The sequence below is a fragment of the Lactuca virosa genome, chromosome 3 (genome assembly GCF_052849685.1).
Source record: "Lactuca virosa cultivar CGN04683 chromosome 3, Lactuca_virosa_CGN04683_v6, whole genome shotgun sequence".
Taxonomy (NCBI): Eukaryota; Viridiplantae; Streptophyta; class Magnoliopsida; order Asterales; family Asteraceae; genus Lactuca; species Lactuca virosa.
Genome location: NC_136428.1, coordinates 273,709,628 through 273,731,407, shown reverse-complemented (window position 1 = coordinate 273,731,407; position 21,780 = coordinate 273,709,628). Strand labels below are relative to the sequence as shown.

The 21,780-nt window shown below is 34.6% G+C and overlaps 1 protein-coding gene across 1 annotated transcript; it reads left to right on the top strand.

Moving 5' to 3' along the window:
- Positions 1 to 6,785: 6,785 nt before the first annotated feature.
- Positions 6,786 to 9,822, top strand: LOC145167201 (uncharacterized). Its single transcript, XM_079086315.1, has 3 exons — positions 6,786 to 6,958; positions 7,469 to 8,205; positions 8,455 to 9,822. The coding sequence occupies exons 2-3, from the start codon at positions 7,492 to 7,494 to the stop codon at positions 9,685 to 9,687; spliced, it is 1,947 nt and encodes a 648-aa protein (XP_078942441.1). The 5' UTR covers positions 6,786 to 6,958; positions 7,469 to 7,491; the 3' UTR covers positions 9,688 to 9,822.
- Positions 9,823 to 21,780: the final 11,958 nt, after the last annotated feature.

The window sequence follows — 21,780 nt, the reverse complement described above, 5'->3', positions numbered from 1 at the left end:
GAGAGAGAGAGAGAGAGAGAAAGAGAGAGTCTGGACGATTTCTGAAAGGGGATTACTGACTCTGGGGTTTAACCCTAGCAATCTATTTATAGGCAGCAAGAGGAATTTTAGAAGGATACAAAATCCTGGATTTATCTTTGTCTTAATTAAACATGTCATATCCATATACAAGAGATACCAAAACTGTCCTTATGAAGCTCTCTAGGAGCTTTTTGAATATTCAAATTAATCCTTTTGATTAATTAATATTCAGACTCTTTACTTAATTAAATCATTCTTAATTAATTAACAAAATATTTTCTAATTAATTTATTAATTTCTTAATAAATTATCGTAGTAATCTCAACTTCCTTATGTTATTTAAGTCACGTGATCAACCCAAAATGACACTGCTATTATTAGATATATTAACAAAACAGTTAATGACATTGGACACTATTTCTAACTGTTACAACTTAAGATGTCTCCAAGAAAACCCACACCCGACTATTTCTTCTATATTTCTTCATTATGATCATGTTAACGAGATTTCGTAGGACCGAAAACCGGACCGGTATATAAGAAACGGTCCCGGGTAAAGTGGGTCTAGAACCGGAAACCAGGAAACATCAAAATGGGTCGGATGGAGCCGGATAAAGTGGGTCTAGAACCGGAAAACCCGAGAAAACTGAAATATTTTGGTAATTACTTAGTGGTTGAACTTTGAAAATTTTCAACTTTGATATCCCAACTTTGGGGGACCGTAAGTCATTGAATATTAAACCAAATGATGCAATTCTGCTTATCGATCAGGCACAGAAAAGGAATAAAGAAAATGGAACTGGAATCTCGTTATTTCATAATATTCTTGAAAAAAAAACCCCCTCACAAGTGCAGCGATTCTGCATTATTAATACTAGTTCCCGTTCCCAAGAAAAAGGAACTGAACAAACAACAAACACTAACTAATAGGGATTAACTTGAACAAAGAGATAAACTAACTAATAGGGATTAACTTAAACAAAGAGATAAAAAAAAGATAAACTTTGAGATTCCATCTTGGATTAGGCTAAGGCCCCTTTTAGCCACTATTATCCGGATCCTGATTTGACCCACCACCATTTGAATATCCAGACCCACCTGCATCATCCTCCCCCTCTTCGAAAGGACTCGTCCTCGAGTCCAACGAATCATCGACCTCTGGTAAAAACGGGGACAAATCAGACACGTTGAAAGTGGCCGAAACATTATAGTGTCCTGGAAGATCAATTTTATAAGCATTGTCATTGATCCTCTTTAAAACCCGGAATGGACCATCAGCTCGAGGTTTTAATTTTCCCCCACGACCAACTGGGAAGCGCTCTTTACTGAGATGCACCCACACCAAATCTCCTTCTTGAAAAACCACATGCTTCCTTTTTAAATTCGCCCGCCTCTGGTACACGATATTATTGTTTGTGATTTGCTCCTTCACCTGTCTATGGATCTCTTTGATTTGGGCTGCTCGATCAGCTCCCTCAGCACTAAAATATTCAGTAGCTGGAGATGGCGCCAAGTCCAGTGGGGTAAAGGGGTTCCTGCCATAGACAACAAGAAATGGACTCATACCGGTAGACCTATGGGTGGATCGGTTATAAGCAAATTATGCCTGGGGAAGAACCAAATCCCACTGTTTTGGGTTAGACCCCACGAGACTTCGTAAGAGATTTCCCAAACTTCGGTTCGTGACTTCCGTCTGTCCATCACTTTGGGGATGGTGGGCACTACTGAAATTAAGCCGAGAACCCAAGCGTTTCCACAATGTTCTCCAGAAATGACCCACAAATTTCACATCTCGATCGGAAGTCAACGTTTTTGGTATGCCGTGAAGTCGCACTATTTCTGCAAAATACAATCGCGCAATTTGACTAGCATCATAAGTTTTCGCACAAGGGACAAAGTGACTCATCTTCGAAAATCGATCCACAACTACCATGACTGAATCCTTCTGCCTCTGAGTGCGGGGGAGACCTACCACAAAGTCGATACTGACATCTTCCCACAGGCCATCTGACACTGGTAACGGTGTATACAAGCCGGCATTGGAACGATGGGCCTTCGTAACATGACACACCCGGCAGCGATCGACTATCCTTGTGACTGAGGTCCCCATCTTGGGCCAATAAAACCTTTCCTTGATCCATTGTAGCGTTTTGTCCCTACCGAAATGCCCCGCCAGAGCTCCTTGATGGCCTTCCAAAACAATAGCATCTCGTAACGAACACTGAGGCACACATAGTCGAATGCCCCTAAACAAGAAGCCATCATGCAACGAGTATCCATGGGTCGGACCAGTCCGACAACTTTCCCAGATGCCCGCAAAGTCTGGGTCATCAACATAAAGAGTTGAGAAACACTCAAATGCATCAACATGAACTTTAAGTGAGGTGAGCAATCCTCGTCGTCTGCTAAGAGCATCAGCCACAGTATTGGTGACCCCTGATTTGTGTTTAATGACAAAAGAGAAGTCTTGGAGTAATTCCACCCACTTAGCATGGCGCGGATTAAGCTTTTGTTGTCCCTGAATAAAACGTAATGCTTGATGATCAGAGAACAGGATGAATTTTGTATGCAAAAGGTAGTGTCTCCAAAACTCTAAGCTTCTAATAATAACATAGAATTCTTTATCATAGGTACTGTATTTCACTTTTGCATCACACAGCTTCTCATTAAAGAATGCTATAGGCCGCCCTTCTTGACTCAATACGCCCCCAATCCCAAAACCAGAAGCATCACACTCGACTTGGAACGTTTTCTGGAAGTCGGGTAAAGCTAGAACGGGAGCGCTGGTGATACTTTGCTTCAGCTCCTGAAAGGCGGTTGTGGCTGCGGGAGTCCACTGGAAGATTTTTCCTTTTAGGCACTCAGTTATGGGGGCTGCAATAGTGCTGAAATTACGGATAAACCGACGACAGAATGATGCTAACCCAAGGAAGCTCTTGACTTCATGGACTGTGGCGGGTATGGGCCAAGACACAACAGCAGCTATTTTCGAGTCATCCATCCTTATACCCCCTCCTGAGATGAGATATCCCAGGAATAAGACTTCGGGCGCCAAGAAACAACACTTCCCTTCATTGGCATATAATTTTTGTTCTCTCAAAATACTGAATACTTGTTTGAGGTGGTCCAGATGTTGCTGTACGTTTTGATTATATACCAGGATATCGTCAAAATAGATAACCACACAACACCCAATGAGGGGTTTAAAGATGTGGTTCATAAGCCTCATAAACGTACTTGGTGCATTTTACAGACCAAAAGGCATGACCATCCATTCGTAGAGACCATCCCGTGTTTTAAATGTCGTTTTCCACTCGTCTCCGGGCCTCATTCTGATTTGGTTGTAGCCACTACGCAAGTCGATCTTAGTAAAAATGGTTGCGCCATGTAACTGATCGAGAAGATCATCAAGACGAGGGATTGGGAACCGGTATTTGATAGTGATCTTGTTCACAGCACGACTATCGATACACATTCGATACGTCCCATTTGCTTTAGGAACAAGGAGAGTGGGTACGGCGCACAGGCTCATACTTTCCCTAATTAGGCCCTTGTCCAGCAATTCAGTAACTTGCCTTTGAAGTTCTTTGTACTCGGTGGGGTTCATTCGGTACGCAGGTTTTTTCGGGATACTTGCACCGGGTACAAAGTCAATACAATGCTAGATTTCGTGTGCCAACGGAAGACCCTCTGGAATCTCTGCGGGTAACACATCTTGAAATTCAGTGAGAAGGGGTAAAACTTCTGGTGGTTTTGTTGCTGGGGACGTGTTGGGTTCAACCATCAGCAGAGCAAACATGATGTCGGGTTTAGTGTCCCGTGTAAAATCCATAAAGGCTGATCTAGTGAGAATCAAAGCCTCTGTTTCCGACCCGCGCATATCAAGGGGAACTAATTGTATCTTAATACCTTCCTTCTTGAAGGTATGTGTGTTCAGGTACCCATCATGTATCACCCTCCGATCAAATTTCCATGGGCGACCCAACAACATATGGCAAGCATCCATGGGGATAACCTCACACCATACTTCATCCGCATATCTCGTCCCAATACTGAACTGCACCAGACATTTGTGCTTCACCTTCACAACATTCCCTCTTTTCAGCCACGTTGGCTGATAAGGATCGGGATGATCCACCACCTTGAGTCCTAATTTATCCACCATTACTTGGGCAACCATATCTTCACAGCTTCCTCCATCAATAATGACTGTGCAGACCTTACCATTCACGGTGCACCTGGTACGAAAGATATTATTCTGGAGCCACCTATTGTCGTCGACGGGAGGTGATGGGGACGGATCGGGGGTTGCGCTCAAAGCCCACTGTGCAAGGAGGGACTCGCCCTTGTCGGGGTAAATAATTTCAGCGTCGCCGTCTTCCTATTCGCCGGCATCGGAATCGTAGACTGGAGCTGGGGGTGGATCCTCGGCGAGAGTGACGAGATGGGTATTGGGGCAATCGCGAGCAAAGTGCCCTAATCCGGAGCATTTGAAACAACGTGGAGGATTTCGGTTTGGGGCGGCGGTTGTAGTGCGAGAGCTATTGTCGGTTCGTGTAAAATGGGCTCGGGTAGCTTGGGCTCCTCCTGTGAGAGGTCTTGTGGGCTCAGTTCTCTGAAAAGTGGGCCTAGCCACCGTCGTTTTGGCTTTGGACTTTAGTTGCCTCTCAACTTTGGGAGCTAATTGACACACTTCGTTGAAAGTGCAGTAAGGTTGCAACTGTACGACGTCGGTGATTTCGGGTCTTAACGCTCCAAAAAACCTAGTGATGATTTGTTCTTCTTCCTCTTCTACCCCACACCGAATTCGTCACCTATCAAATTCGCTTATGATTTCTTCCACTGTTGACGATTCCTGCGTGATGTTGTGATAATCCAAAAATGCTTCCTGGCGAAAATTGGGTGGCTAGAACCTTTCCCGCAAAAGTTTTTTCATTTTCAGCCACGTCGTGACCTTCGATTTGCCTTCCCGACGTCGTTTGGTTTTTACAGTCTCCCACCACATCGAAGCATATTTACGAAGCTTCAGGGCCACGAATTTTACCTTATAGTTCTCCGAGATGTCCCGCAACTCGAATACACGCTCTATTGTTTGGAGCCAGTTAAGGAATGCGTCGGGATCAGACCTGCCATCGAACTCAGGTACGTCGATTTTGATTCCCAAATGCCGTAACGGATCGGATCTCTGTTCTCTCCGTTCGACCGGGTTTCCTTCTGTCGCAAAAGGGTTGTACGCTGGGTCCCCATCATCCCAGATGCGAGGGTCAGTGTTCGTCCCTTCCTCTGATCGTTCTTCTTGTTGCACCTCGAGGTCCCAGACCCGTTGTCGCAACCTTGCTATTTCTTCCACATCTCGTGGGTCACGATGGTGGTCCTCGTTGCCTCTACCGGCGAATCGACGTGGATTCCTCTGCCCTCGTTCACCCCGATCTTCCATATTCGAATCTTCCTTGAGCTCTGATACCAAACTGATGCAATTCTGCTTATCGATCAGGCACAGAAAAGGAATAAAGAAAATGGAACTGGAATCTCGTTATTTCATAATATTCTTGAAAAAAAAACCCCCCCCTCACAAGTGCAGCGATTCTGCATTATTAATACTAGTTCCCGTTCCCAAGAAAAAGGAACTGAACAAACAACAAACACTAACTAATAGGGATTAACTTGAACAAAGAGATAAACTAACTAATAGGGATTAACTTGAACAAATAGATAAAAAAAGATAAACTTTGAGATTCCAGCTTGGATTAGGCTAAGGCCCCTTTTAGCCACTATTATCCGGATCCTGATTTGACCCACCACCATTCGAATATCCAGACCCACCTGTATCACCAAAAATGACAAACTTATAGTCTAAAATCATGTACAAACTCTAAACTACACGTTGCAAAAAACCTCATGATAATTCGACTTCAAACGAATTAGATATGCATGTTTTAAAATTTCATAAAATACAAAAATAAAGCTGAAAAACAGAAAATTTGTAACTTTGATATCCCGATTTTGAGAGACTATAAATCAATGAATATGAAACCAAAAATGACAAATTAAAGTCTAAAATCATGTACAAACTTTATACTACACTTTGAAAAAAAGTGTATGCTATTCCGACTTCAAACGAATTAGATATTCATGTTTTAAAATTATCACAAAATACAAAAAAAGCTGAAAAAACATAAAATTTCAAGCTTGATATCCCGACTTTGAGAGACTGTAAGTCAATGAATTTAAACCTAAAAATAACAAAATTATAGTCTAATATCATGTACAAACTATAAACTACACTCTGGAAAAACCTAATGCCAATTTGACTTCAAATGAATGAGATATGTATGTTTTAAAATTTTCACAGAAACCGGTGCCAGCCCTAAAACCGGTTCCGGTTCTTAAACCCGGTTTACCCGGATCCGAAGGACCCGAAACCCGGATTACCCGGAACCCGGATATAGCCATTCTTTGAACCCACGACCCGGACCGGTTTTACATGTTCCGGCTCTAATGGTTCCATTTCCGGTCCGATTTTCCGGTTCTAAATCTCATCCCTACCCTAATTTATAGTAGCATAAAGGTAGATTAAGAATTTCATTTTAAAAATCTGGACAAGCTGAAAGGAGACGAGAGAAGTCGTAAGATAAAATATACTCTTTTATTAAATAGATAAAATAGCTAAGATTATATCACTTCAAAAAACATACACAACATAAATTAACTAAAAAAAACATATCCTTATTTTAATGCAATTTTGCGGACCATAAAAAAATAACACAAATGCCACGACAATGATATGGCGCTGAGAACAAATACCAATTCTCATGATCCAAACAAACCATAGAAAGTTAGAAACTATCATTCATCGAAATTCTCCATTCTCTTGATTTTCACCCTTTCGTCTCTTCGCCATTTTGTCAAGCACTTCATCTGCAACAACTTTCTCCAGGTATCACCATCTTTAATCATTCCACTTTAATGGTTCTGAACAATTGAATCTTTCCTTATTCTGCTGTCGAGTATCGACACACATGCAGACACAAGCTTTACTCTTTTTCATCAAAATTGGGGTTTTTACTTCCTTACTTTTTAGCTTCCATCGAAGAAAAAATTCCAACTTTTGTGTTTATTGTTTAGTACATCGCTTTCCCCTTTCTGGATTTCGCTTTTACAGAACTCATGATTATTGAATCTGTAATGTTTGATTCTCTGATCCTAGTTAGTGTTCTCTTTAATCGATTTTTGAATTGTTTGTCATGTGATTCTTCTGTTCATACTCGTTAGGGCTTTAATTTATGTTACTTTTGCGTACGTTTCGACTGTTTGTAATTATGATTTGGAGTTACCTTTATGAGTTGTCATTATTTATCTCTGATACGATATGGTGGTTAGCTTCACATGCTGTTTGTTCAATGTCTTTTTAAGCTCTCTAATTTAAAGTTTTGCTACTTTTTTCCAGTTGAATTTCACCATTTTCGCCAGATGCCGCCGCCAACTTATTTCCCTCTCCGGTGGGAGAGCACCGGAGACCAGTGGTGGTACGCTTCCCCAATCGATTGGGCCGCCGCGAACGGCCACTACGACTTAGTCCGTGAGCTTCTCCGCCTCGACAGCAACCACCTAATCAAACTATCATCTCTCCGGCGAATCCGCCGCCTCGAGGTCGTCTGGGACGACGAAGAACAGTTCGACGACGTTGCTAAAAACCGTTCTTTTGTCGCCCAAAAACTCTTACACGAAGGCGACGCCAAAAGGGGGAAAAACTCGCTCATTGGGTCCGGTTATGGAGGGTGGCTTCTGTACACCGCCGCCTCCGCCGGTGAATTCCCGTTTGTTCAAGAATTATTGCATAAAGATCCTCTTTTGGTGTTTGGAGAAGGGGAGTATGGGGTGACTGATGTGTTATATGCTGCTGCGAGAGGTAAGAATGCGGAGGTTTTTAGGCTGATTTATGATTTTGCGATGTCTCCGAGGTTTATGGCCATGGGTAGGGATTTGGAGGGAAATATTGGGGGAATTCCGGCGGCTTATAAGGAGGAGATGAAGAATCGAGCTGTTCATGCGGTGGCTAGAGGTGGTAATTTGAATATTTTAATGGAGCTTCTTGGTGATAGTGATGATAATCAGGTTTTGAGTTATAGAGATATTCAGGGGTCGACTATCTTGCATACAGCAGCTGGAAGAGGTCAAGTTGAGGTATGAGTTTCTTTGTAAATTTGTGTATTAATTTAATACTTTTTAATAATTTTAAACACTGTACATGTTTCAATAAAACACATAATTCATATCTATTACAAATGATTTATTTACCTATAATTGTCTAATAATATAATATATAAAATTACCACAATAAATACGAGTCAAATTTTTGATGGGTATAATTAGGTAGATTTTCTTTTCGACAAAAAAATAAATTAATATACGTTGCTATTTCTTGATGAGCAGGTGGTGAAATATCTCGTCTCCACATATGAAATGGTTAACTCCACAGACAAACAAGGCAATACACCTCTCCACATAGCCGCTTCCCGTGGTCAAATATCAGTAGTTGACTTTTTAGTCAAATCCTCTCCATCTTCCATACATTCAAAAAACAATTCCGGCGAGACATTCCTCCACGCGGCGGTGACCGGATTCCAAACTCCAACATTCCGGCGACTCGACCGCCAGATTGTTCTCATGAAACAATTAGTTTCCTCAAAAGCCTTCAACATTGAAGAAATCATAAATAATACAGATAACGAAGGAAGAACCGCTCTTCATTTAGCAATCCATGGCAACATCGATGTCAATCTGGTGGAATTACTCATGACGGTTGGAATGATTAATGTCAATAAACGGGACAATCACGGATTGACACCTCTCGATCTTTTAAAACAACGGCCCGTGTCCCCGTCATCGGAATCGCTAAAACGACACCTCATTTCCGCCGGAGCAATTCTCGGGAATCATGATTACACCGCTAGGAAGATTCTCGCTTCCCATTTGAGAAAAGGAAGTGCCGGTGGTAGCCCCGGAATGGCGTTCACCGTTTCCGATTCTGAAATCTTCTTGCTTTCCGGTACTGAGAGTGTGGCCACGCCGGTGTTGACCGAACCAAGTTCGGAATCGAAGATTCCGAACATTGTCAACGTTCCAAGCAAGAAGAAACACAAAGGAATAAAGAGATTCCTTCGGTGGACGAAACCGAGAAAAACCGAAGAGAAACCGGAATTGGAATTACCGATTCCACTCCGGCAACGGTACTGTAAACCCGTGACGGTGTTGGTGTCGCCGCCGAACAACAAGCGGACGCTTGCGGCTCGGAGTAATCTTCCGAGTCCGACCGCGAAGAAGAAGCTTGCTTCGGGATTGGTGAATGGAGTTATGCAAGCGATGCCGAATGTGAACCGGAGATCACGGTCTAATTCTTTCTCGAGGTCGTCGGCATCTTCTCATGCTTCACACACCGGAATCGGATTCGGAAGCGGAAGCGGAATTGAGTTTCCGGGCGGGTCATGCTCGAATCAGATGTTTGATGATGGGATTGTGAGTAAAGAACACGGGGTTGTGAATAGGAGGTCGTCGGTGAATCAGTACTTTTGTTTTGGTGCACCAAACTTACCGATGGAAACGGGTGCTTCGGAACAAGAGAAGGAGGATGAGATTTATGATCGTTATGTTTTATCTACTGCTTAAGAGAATTACGAGGTTAAATAAAAAATGTAAAAGTCTTTAACATTATGGTTGTTTGTTAGTGGTAAATTATGTATGTTTAGCTTCGAATATGTCAAACTTTGTTTAAAGTTCAAATGTGATATTATTTATAAGGAATTTGGGCCTCGTTTGGGAGTCATGTGCTTTGGCATTTGGTTATTAGCCCAAAGTGAGGGTTTTGGGTTGGGCTGATCATATATGGAATGGACCTGACTGGGCCCAGTTCAAAGGGTTTAGGCCACTTGGCAAGCGTTTTTCTCTACAAAATACATTATAGGCCCACATTAGGGTATATTCATATGCAAATATTGCTCAACATCAGTTAGTATTTAGTTACCTAACAATCAGTTTAGCTAAATTAAACAAGAAGCACTAACCTGGTGGGAATCTAGTATCGCTAATGACAACGTTACCAAATCTTGATATTTCATATCGACTAGGTGTGAGACCCGTATATTATACGGGTTAATTTTTTTTTTAAAAAACTAAACATTAAAATGTAAACAGTAAACATTTTTTAATGTAAAACTTTAAAATAAGAAAGGAAGAAACATATTAATTGCAATTTAATTTCATATATAGTATATTTAATACCTTACATATATAAATATATAACTTTAATTTTAAAAATTGAAACAAATCAGAAATTGACAAGTGAATAATATTTATTTCAAAAATACCATAAAATGACAAATGTCAAAACTCATGATAGATTGACAAGTGGCAAAAAAAAACCTTCATTTATTAGAGAAGATTATTCTGTTATCGTTCATAGCTAATCCTTCTTAATAAATGAAGGTTTTTTTGCCACATGTCAATCTCTCATGAGTTTTGACATTTGTTATTTTGTGATATTTTTAAAATAAATAATATCTACAATTCAATTTTTTGATTTTTTTAATTTTTAAAATTAAAAACCACATAATACATATAGTTATATAAGTAAAGTATTAAATATAATAAATATGATTATAAATTGAAATAAATATGTTTTTTTCTTTCTTATTTTAAAATTTAATTTTAAAAATACTTAATGTTTATATTTTGATATTTAATTTTTTTAATTAACCCATGTAATACATGGGTCTCACACCTACTAAGGTAATATTCGCAAAATGTTCAATTGATTTTTTGTTTGAATTATATACTAGGTGTAAGACCCATGTATTACATGAGTTATTTAAAAAAAAATTAAATATAAAAGTCTAAATATTTAAGAACTTTGGATTTATAAGAAAATAAGAAAAATAATGAATTATTAAAATTGATTCTTTTATCTTTCAAATTTAAATAAATAAACAAAATAAACTAATGAACTTTAATTTGGAAATTTTGAAATAAAAAAGTAAGTTCATTAATAAAATTTATTTTCATTTATTACTATATTTATTGTAATTATTACATTAAAATATTATGTGAAATTTATTAAAATAGAAAAAACTCATAAAATGACATGTGTAAAAGAAATTAATTCAAAATAACTACAAAATAACATTTGGCAAATTGAATGAGAGTATGACATGTGGCAAAAAAGACATCCATTTGTTAGAGTACTAGTTTATAACCCGTGGGAACCACGACTATAAAATTAATTAAACTTTCATAATAAAAATTTATAATTATTAATCAGTTATTTTAAATAAATCATTTTAAATAAATTATTAATTAGGAGATATATCAAATTTTTAAAGTTGTTATAAATTTAAATTTAAAATATAATTAGAAAATATAAATTTAATTTTTGAAATGAGTTGCCTAATATATCTACATGACACATGACATAATATTAATGAGGAGTTGTATTAGAGTGTCACTTGGCAAATGGATATTAAAACTATTCATTTATTAGAATAGGGATATATATATATATATATATATATATATATATATATATATATATATATATATATATCAAGGTTCTAAAAAGCTCGCCATGGCGCGCCATGACTCCAAGGCTTGTAAGTGCCGCCAAGCTTTACCAAAACGCCGTCTTGACTCATATATGTGTATAAAAATGAATAATAGTAGAAAATACATATAAAAATATGAATTATACACAAAATTGCCGCCTTTAGTCACGACTTACAAACGACGTGACTCGCCAAGGCTCGGAAAAGCTTGAGGTTTGACATTGCCGCCAAATCACGCCTTACGTTATTTAGAACCTTGATATATATATATATATATATATATATATATATATATATATATATATATATATATATATATATATATATATATATATACTAGTTGTAGACCCGCGCAATGCAGCGACGACGTATAGTTTTCAAGTGGTGATCAAATTCCTTTTGGCACCTCACAACCTTTGTTCAATAAAGCATTTCACAACCCATTAAAAAAGCTTTGAATTCATTGTAATAAAAGACTCATTTGAAAATACTTTATACTAAAACACTCATTTCTATCAAGAAAATGATAACACAATTACAATCTTTTCTAGACAAATCACATTTCTCTCTTGTTTTATAAAAAGTAAAAACAAACATGCAGATCCAACCTCTAATTTGTAAAAATTTACAAAAGACAGCTACTTTTTGCCTATGTATATATAACAACAAAAAAATAAAAAAATAAGATAACACATTTGCCCTGAAGTGAATAAAACTCTAAACCTGATGTCAAACCAAGAAAAGGAACCGTAAGCATACATATATGCCATTTCAAGCAAAAGAAAAGTAGGTCAAGTAGACAATTTTTTTAAATGGCACAAAAAATTCATTTTTTCACCGTTTTTGAAAAAATATAAACTAAAGTCAAAGTGCAATACTATTAACAGCCAAACAGAAAAGAACAACAAAACAGAAACATGGTCAGCTCAATTTCATCCAAACATAAAATTAGAGATATAAAAAAGGGGTAGTAGTGAGATAATGCATGCTGTCATTAAACTTGTGGGATGATCTATCTGTCTCATCTCCATTGTACCTCCCTTTTAAAGGACCATATAATGACTTTATTCTCAGAGTTGACTGTTACCAAAAAAATCTGAATCTTGCAACCTATGACATTCAAAATTATCCTCATTCTTAACCAATTAAAGAATGATCAACCATTGTTGGTATAAATGCAGGTGATGCTATAGCTTGCCGGCCATTGTTAGCACCGACTAATGGAGCTAAAAAAGTAAAAATCAACAAAAAAAAGTTATAACTGTAAAAATGTCAATTTTGACAAAAGAAAAAGGGGTATGCTATGCTGAAAAAAATAGATATTTGTAGAAAAAAACACCATATCATTGCTCATCCATTCCAAGGGCATTATCTTTGTAATCAGCTATTACAACCATTTCGTTGTCTTCTCTCTTCACCTCCTCTGGTTCTCTGTAACAGAAAAAATAGTAAATTCTATGATTTTTTATTTTTGGGCAAATTGCAATAGATATTAATAAACTGTCTATTTAACCAATATCAGCACAAATTCAATAAATAAATACTTTCTAACTTGTATACAACACAAATTTAATAATAAATAACATAACAAGTATATAAAAACTCTTAAAAGATAGTTTACCAGGTAATGACCAAGATGCTATTTCATATTATATACCATTAACTATTCATCTATTTCCCAATTAAATTTAACATTATGCTTGTAAAGTAATTCTGATGATACTCAAACTAAAACATTAATGAACCCAGCTAAATATAAAATATTAAGCAAATAATGCCCACATTTGACTAAATAGAAAATAAAGTAATAAAGATAATGCCCACATTTAACTAAATAGAAGAACATCCTACTGTGTTTTGAAACAAGAATCAAGTTAAATACATTCTTGAATTTTTTTCATGTGTCTGTAATCATCTAGTACACACAAAAATAAGTGAACCTTTAACCAAAACCCAACAAACTGCCAATTACCGTTGACCTGAAAACAAAAACATATGGAAATGACAGCAAAAAGGAATAGATTATTATGTAACATTCATCTCTACAAACTAAGATGTGAATATGAAAATTTATCTTTTTCATTTTACATGTAAATGTGAAATGTTAGCAAACAAGAATGTTGTTCTTCCTTAGCTTCCACTTTCTCCTATTTGACATTAATAGTTTTCAGTTCACCTATTAATATGAAAATTTATCTCTGTAATCTTATTTTCAAGAAATATTTATGAAAATACAAGTTGAACTAACCATTAAAGAACCACCAGGTCATAGCCATCAGCTCTTGTTGAATCGCAAAACATAATTAGCAGGAAGTAGAACCCAAAAATCTATTTAGATACCAATGCTTACAAAAACCAAAGTTTAGCACACACAATTGTAGAAATAGTGGTTAGTATATTGGAACCAGGTGTGTGTGTGCGCGTTAGATCTAGATAAGCCATTTGCATACCCGTAAATTCAGTGATCTAAGTTCCTCAACAACAGAAAAATGACAAATATTACATAAAGAACCGGATGGGTGGGTGAGTTAAGATTTAGGTGTGTAGGTGTGTACATCGACATGGGTTATTGTTCCTTCAAATTAGGAATCAATATAAGCACATCCACATGGGTATTATTCCTTCAAATCAGGAATCAATACAAGCACATCCACATGGGTATTCAACCAACGACAATCTTGAGTAGGATTCCTGAAACATGAACACAAATGGAACCCAAGTTTTTTCGATTAAGAAGAGACCTAAAGTAAGAAATAAAATAAAAAACCTATCTGGAAACCGAATAAAAGACCTTTTTCGTGATAGATAAACTATGGTAAAGGTTTGTATATTTTACCATTTCACTTTCCGAGTGCTGAACGTATGATATCACCGAGGATCAGAATCTACGACGATATGGGTTTCTTATCACCAAAAGCCCTTTTTGTTTATGACAATATGGATTTTCTTCAACCCTTGTGTCTGGGTCACGAAGATTTGTGTGTGTCTAGGTCGTGAAGATATGTTTATGTTTATGTGGTTCATATGTATAGAAAGGGGGATGGGTTTACAGGGAATGGGGTTTAGGAGGGACCAATCTTTATCGAGATCTAGAGACAAAAGGTGGAGATGGCAGTGGAGAGGGCGTTGAGAGGAGGAGGTCGTAGATTTCATCAAGGTTCTTTGGAGAGATAGATGGAGAATTTGATTCGTTCTAAGCGACTTTTTTGTTTCTTCCGATTTGAATAAGTCTCCCGATTTAAATCAACAGAAAATGTCGAGAATTCAGGTTACATTAGATAGCCCCGTGAAATTGAAAATAACTTGCATTGTATACTCGTACCTATTGTATTATTATTTGTACGATTTAATCTAAATTGGTTAAGTTTAAAATTTAATATTATTTTATTGGTGATTATTTGTACTTTTAGCTTAACGGGTTGGACGTCTTAAAAAAATAATATTATTATATTCAATCTATTTTTAGAAATAGTGAGATTTCTTTTATAAGATAGTATATATATATATATATATATATATATATATATATATATATATATATATATATATATATATATATATATATATATATACTTCCTGTTGGAAATTCACTAATTTAGTTCTCGTTACTTGGAATGTGTGTATGAGTTTACTCCATCCGTTACATATTAATATTCCATATTTTTTTTGGTTTGTCTCAAAATAATAGTCTATTTTAAAAATAAATATCACTTTTATCAAAATATCCCTCATTATTAGTTAAACTACCATGGAATTAAATGCAACTACTATGAAATAAAATACAACGAAAGAGTATAATTGTCATTTCATTTAATAAAATTAATGATAATTAATGTTTCCTTAGTCTGTATATTTTTTTGTCTGTGGACAATAATTTTGGGACGAAGGAAGTATATATTTCAATATTTAATTAATGAATTTCGCTATAATATATGCAAAAGTATAAGAACTTTATACTGTATATGTTGAAACATAACCAAAAGGCCTTTGAGCTAGATGTCAGGAGTGACTCTCTCAAATGAAAGGTAATGAGTTCAAGGTTGAAAGAGGTTAATAAATGATAAATTTACATATTTTTAATATTTTTTCGATATAAGATAAGCTCTAAACCAAGGTTGAAAAATCATGCACATTTGAGTTTGTGCATATATGCATATTTTTTTTTAAACATTTTCTAGATATGTTTTTTTTCTAAAAATATTTTAATTGACTAGGATGTTGATATAGAAGTAGAATCGTAAAAAAAAAATGCATTTATTTACAAAAAATGTGCATATGGTGCACATTTTCATAGAATTTTTTTTTTCGAATACCAATATGGAAAGAGGTTGAAAAATAATGAATTTACATATTTTTTTTTCGATATAAGATAAGCTCTAAAATGCATTTTTTTTACAAGCATATGGTGCACATTTTTCATAAAAAAAATATTTTTTTTCGAATATCAATATGGAAAGAGATTGAAAAATGATCAGTTTATATAATTTTATTTTATTTTTTTTGATATAAAATAAACGTTAAAATAAAGATTGAAAAGTGATCTTATTGATCTTAAAAAAGTTAGTGTTGGGATATATATATATATATATATATATATATATATATATATATATATATATATATATATATATATATATATATATATATATATATATATATATGGAAAAGTTCAATATAGAACCATTATTAATCAAGGAACCGAAGAACCAATCCAAATCGTTGGAATTTAAAGCGATCAACGGCAAAAGGAAGGGTTATAAAATTTTATAATGGACGCACATGTACCGGATTATAATAAAACCCACTTCCTTTTTTTCATTTAAAATTTTTTTTAGGCCAAGTTTTTTATCGAAAAAAAAAAACCGAATATACCGTTGTTCACGATTTTTCGTTCTCTTTCCATAAAGATCCATCATGATATATAAAAAACAAATTTTTTTTTTCGAAAAACTTTTTTTGAAGCGTGATGCTGATAAGTCCACTCGATAAGATACAACTTCCGGGTCTCCTCGTTTTGAGACATTATGACTTTGGGGTCGACCCCGGTAACAAAGAAGGAAACCCACTTAATTTTCTTAGTTTTTTCAATATTTAAGTTTATTTTTATAAAAAAAAAACTAATTATACCAAAAATATTAATTTTTTGTACTCTATTAATAAACATCAACACCGATTAAAAAAAAACCTCGAACAGTGTAGATTCACACTGTGAATCTAAACTGTAAATATTTTAATTTTTAACATTCACAATATGAAAAATCTGGAACAGTTTAGACTCGCTTTGTGAATCTGAATTACTATTATGCACACTGTGAATCTCAGAAGGTTCACAAAAAAAAAAAAAAAACTCGATCAGTGTAGATTCACACTGTGAATCTAAACTATAATATTTCAAATTTTAACATTGACAATGTGAAAAAGCTCCGATCAGTTCAGATTTACACTGTGAATCTGACTTATTATTATACACACTGTGAATCTGAGGAGGTTCACAATGTGAATCTGAACAGGTTTACAATATGAATCTGAACAGGTTCACAATGTGAATCTAAACTGAAATATCGTTTTTTTTAACATGAATATGAATCTATGTTTAAAAAGTACAAAAAATATGAATTTTGATATATTTATTAATTTTTTTCTATAAAAAATAGACCTTAACTTTTTTCATTAAAGAAAATGAAGTAAGTTTTTTTCGAAAAAAAAGTTCGTTTTTATATATCATCATGGATCTCTATGGAAAGAGAACGAAAAATCGTGAACAACGGTATATTCAGTTTTTTTTTGATAAAAAACATGGATTAAAAAAAATTTTAAACGAAAAAAAGTGGTGTGTTTTTTTGTAAATGGTGGATTTTTTAGTATAATCCGGTGTGTGTGCGTGCAATGTAAAAGTGTACATCTATTTCCTTGGCCGTTGATCGTTATGATTTCCGACGCTCACGATTGGTTCCTTGGTTAATTATGGTTCTCTATTGAACCTTACACTATATATATATATATATATATATATATATATATATATATATATATATATATATATATATATATATATATATATATATATTAACAAATAGATAATCTGAGAAATCTATTTATTTTCGGGTCTAGCCACACGTTTTTTTTTTTTTTTTCTCGATAGATCTATGATATGTTAGGGACTTGAGGACGGGCTGGAATAGGCCCAAAATTCAAATTTTGGTCTTATTTCAATCAAATTCATGTTAAACAGTGTCTTATGTTGTGTGTTCTCCTGTGTAATAAGATTGAGTTCGGTTCAATTTTTTCATAAAAATGATAAAGTCGGTTTTTGCCTCCAAAACCCCGTTTTCTTGATTTTTGAGTTTGGTTTTTGTTTTTGGTACGCGCGCGCACACACTTTAAGGAGTTTTATGGAAGCATAAACAGTTATCGATAATAAATTGCGGACAACAACGACAAGTTACCTATTTCGGATAGTTGATTATTGGTATCCGAATCCGTATCCAAAATTTCGGGTATCCGAAATTTCGAATTCGGATTCGGTTACCTTAAACGGATATCCGGAAATTTTAAATTTCTTGCAATGAAATTTCAATTCAATTCTAGAAAATGTTAACCATAATGTATATGTCGCATTGAAACATCCGCACTTAATTTTCTAAACATGATATTTTGCATTAACCAACTTTTTCATCTCTTCTTTACGATATGCAGCATTGAGCAATGAGTTTTGACCCTAAATTAGTTTAGTATCTTCATAGTTATATGCCGATCCAAGAAGAAAAACCAAGGGTTGCACAAATTCTTTAGGGATTGCACTACTAGAAAAAACTTTGTTACCGAAGGAAGTTTCCGACACAAAATCGTCACTAAACCAGTGAATTTAAAATAAATTTATAATTATCAGACTTTGTGATGGATTAATGACGGATTTGTGACGGATTTTCAAAAAAAAAAAAACACGAAATTTACATTTGACGGGAAAATTGGAGGGGTATCCCGGGCTACCCCGGGCTACATAGTAGCTCCGCCCCTGGTTATATGTAATATAATATGATAGTATTATTATTATTATTATTTTAATTCTTACTTCAAATTAAAGACAAAAAAGTATCTGCCAATGTTTCCATTCTTCTTTCTCGCGATCACCGTTTTACAAAGACATATGTAGTAATACAGAGGTTTAATTAAAAATATTATGAATAGGTTTTAGTTACTAACATTGATATTATAAAACATAAGGGATTAAAATAACAAATAATGTGTAAAACAGAATTATAATTTTCGGATTCCGGATATCCGAAATATCCGAAATTTTACAAAATTACTATCCGTATCCGAATCTAAAAAACCGGATATCCGAATTTCGGATAATTTGTATTTGGATATTTGGATTAGGATATTTATGAACACCCCTAGATGCCACATAGCTATTTTATGTTTAGCCACAAGTTAACAGAAAATCAAATATATAGTTTAGTTACCTTAACGATTCTAACAATTATAATCTACAAATCTAAAATTAAGTATACTATAGCCATTATAATCAAGAAAAAAGTAAACTACACGTGATAGTAATAACTCTAATATTTCACCAAGTTAAAAAGTGACGTTTAGAATTAAATTGATTTATATCAAAAACAACAAACTGGAATCCACAAACAGCTAATAGATAGAGGAAATCTTGTAAGAATAGCTTAACAGGGTAAAGAAGGAAACTAACCTAGAGTAACTCAAATACTTTGGAACTATGAAGATGCAAACTTTGTTTAATTTCGCAACTAGTATTTCCATGCCATGTGGAAACTAGATTCATCACACCCAAAAACATTTAATATCTTCGCAATAAAGTATGTTTCATTAATATACTTCTTTTTTTTTTATTGGAGATGACTTATATACCAGCATCTGTTTTTTAGGGGATGTTTGATAGCCTTTTAATTGAAAAATTAAAAGGTAATCTCTTAAAAATTCAGATTTAGAGTGTTCGGTTGCATCTTATTTTTTGCCTCTTAATCTTAAAATGCCTCTTAATTTTTCAGACATAAGGTTGTATCTGAAAGAAAAAAAAAATAGACACGTGTTCCTATTTTGTCCAAAATTAGACGCAATTAGATTATATTCGTTTTATATGAAACCAGCATTGGTGATGCTTTCTTCGTTGGTTTTCTTTTCATATTAGATGAAGATTTGATAGAGAATAAAAACGACAGCATGAGGTATTTTGCATATGATTTCAACTGTTTAGGGCTTAGAAACCAAAATTGTTGTTACTAATATTGTGGAGATTATATGTGATAATTAAGGGCCGACCAATTTGCTTTGTTTATGACTTTATGTACATGTTCCTTTCTCTCCACTTATTTCAAGGGTTGTTCATGTTATTAATAACTCACCTTAACTTCTACTTTTTTTCTACAGGTACACATATGCGTATATGTTGTTCGTTGTTCAATTAGGTTAGAGATGATTACAGTTTATATTCGTCGGAATTAGAAGTGTAAAGTGTTTTGATTTTATATTGTATTTGAATGTAGGAAAATTAGTCATCACATTATTAATTTGAGGAACCATAAATGTGAGAAAAATTATGGGAAATTTATATGCTGTGTCTTATATACCTTTGTGTAGTAGTGTTATAGCATTGTACTTATTATTTCTACCGAAGTAGAATGCTAAAATTTGTTATAGTTTTCAATGTAAGATGTCTTAATAAGGAAAATATTGGAAGTACAATGTTGTAATTGAAAGAAATGATACGAAAGGGTAAAATGGTCATTTATCATTCAACAAGGTAATTCACAACAATTCAGAGGTTCCAACCGAACAACATGTTAAAAATTCTTTTAAACCTAATTTATCCCCGTAAACAACAACTATAAGAGGAAAAAATATATTGCTGTTTTGGTCAAAAATCAATAAAATAAATATTAACCAAAGTGTATGAGAGGCTGTGGTGTTGTAGCTAATATAAGTATCAGATTGGCCCCTAACAATTGCCCCGAAATTATACTTGCAAAATATTTTGGATTAATTCTGAATATTTTAAAGAGTATAATTTTATCTTATAATTAAATTAAAATAAGGATTCCGAAATTTAAACCGTAACGGATAGAATTCTAGCCGTTATCTTAGGCATGATTATCTATTAAATAACTTCTCTCGCTTATGTTATCTTCAAATAAATAGGGCACATGGGTTCCCGATTCTTCTTTACTTCTTCTAGCTCTCTTTCGGATGTTGCTGGTTATCTTGAAGGTAAACATCTTGCTTCTTTCTTCTTAATTTTCCTATTCGTTGCTCATGGGCAAAAAAGCACTCTGTCTCGTGCTAGCATCATCGCCCCTTCGTACGAGGATTTCATTGACCAAAAGATCTTGTCTTATGAAGAGATTCACTATTTCAACAATGAAGACATCAAATCCTCGAAAGCAAATTGGGCTTTTTGATGCGTGCAAAAACACCTATCAACTTTTAAATTTATAAACCTAACGACTTAACTAATTTATGCACCTATAGGCAGTGTACATAGTTAGATTATAAAATAACTTAGGTAAGCTGGGCGTCGAACACAAGGAACGAAATTTAACCAATAAAATAACTACTTTTAATTATACTAGAAAACAAACTTTAAAAAGGGGTTTTCACTGATTTTTTAAGATCATAAGTACTTAATTCAATTCAAACAACTATTAAAACTAAACAAGCAAAGAAAACGATTTTACTTCAAGATTAAAGAGTACTTCCGTTAGATCAAAAGAACTTAATTCAATTCAAACAACTATTAAAACTTAACAAGCAAAGAAAACGATTTTACTTCAATTCAATTGAAACAACTATTAAAACTACAGATCATAAAAACTTAATTCAATTCAAACAACTATTAATACTAAACAAGCAAAGAAAACGATTTTAATTAAAGATTAAATAATACTTCTGCTAGATCCGAATCCCCCCCCCCCCCCTTTTCCCTATGGTTGATTTCTCAATAAATTGCTATTATTGGTTACCAAATTATTATGAAATTAGTTATTATGATCAAATACCTAGTTGTTACCAATTTATGACTACTATGTTATGATCAAACATAAGTAACACAAAGTTGATATTAAGATGAATTTGGCTATGTACGATAAATCCAGTAGTTACTTTCCTATGATCAAGTCAAGCAATCAAGTACAAG

Excerpts from the sequence above, each read along its gene's own strand:
- LOC145167201 (XM_079086315.1), top strand. The coding sequence starts at position 7,492 with ATGCCGCCGCCAACTTATTTCCCTCTCCGGTGGGAGAGCACCGGAGAC. Across the intron at positions 8,206-8,454 it reads CTGGAAGAGGTCAAGTTGAG|GTGGTGAAATATCTCGTCTC; the intron begins GTATGAGTTTCT and ends CTTGATGAGCAG.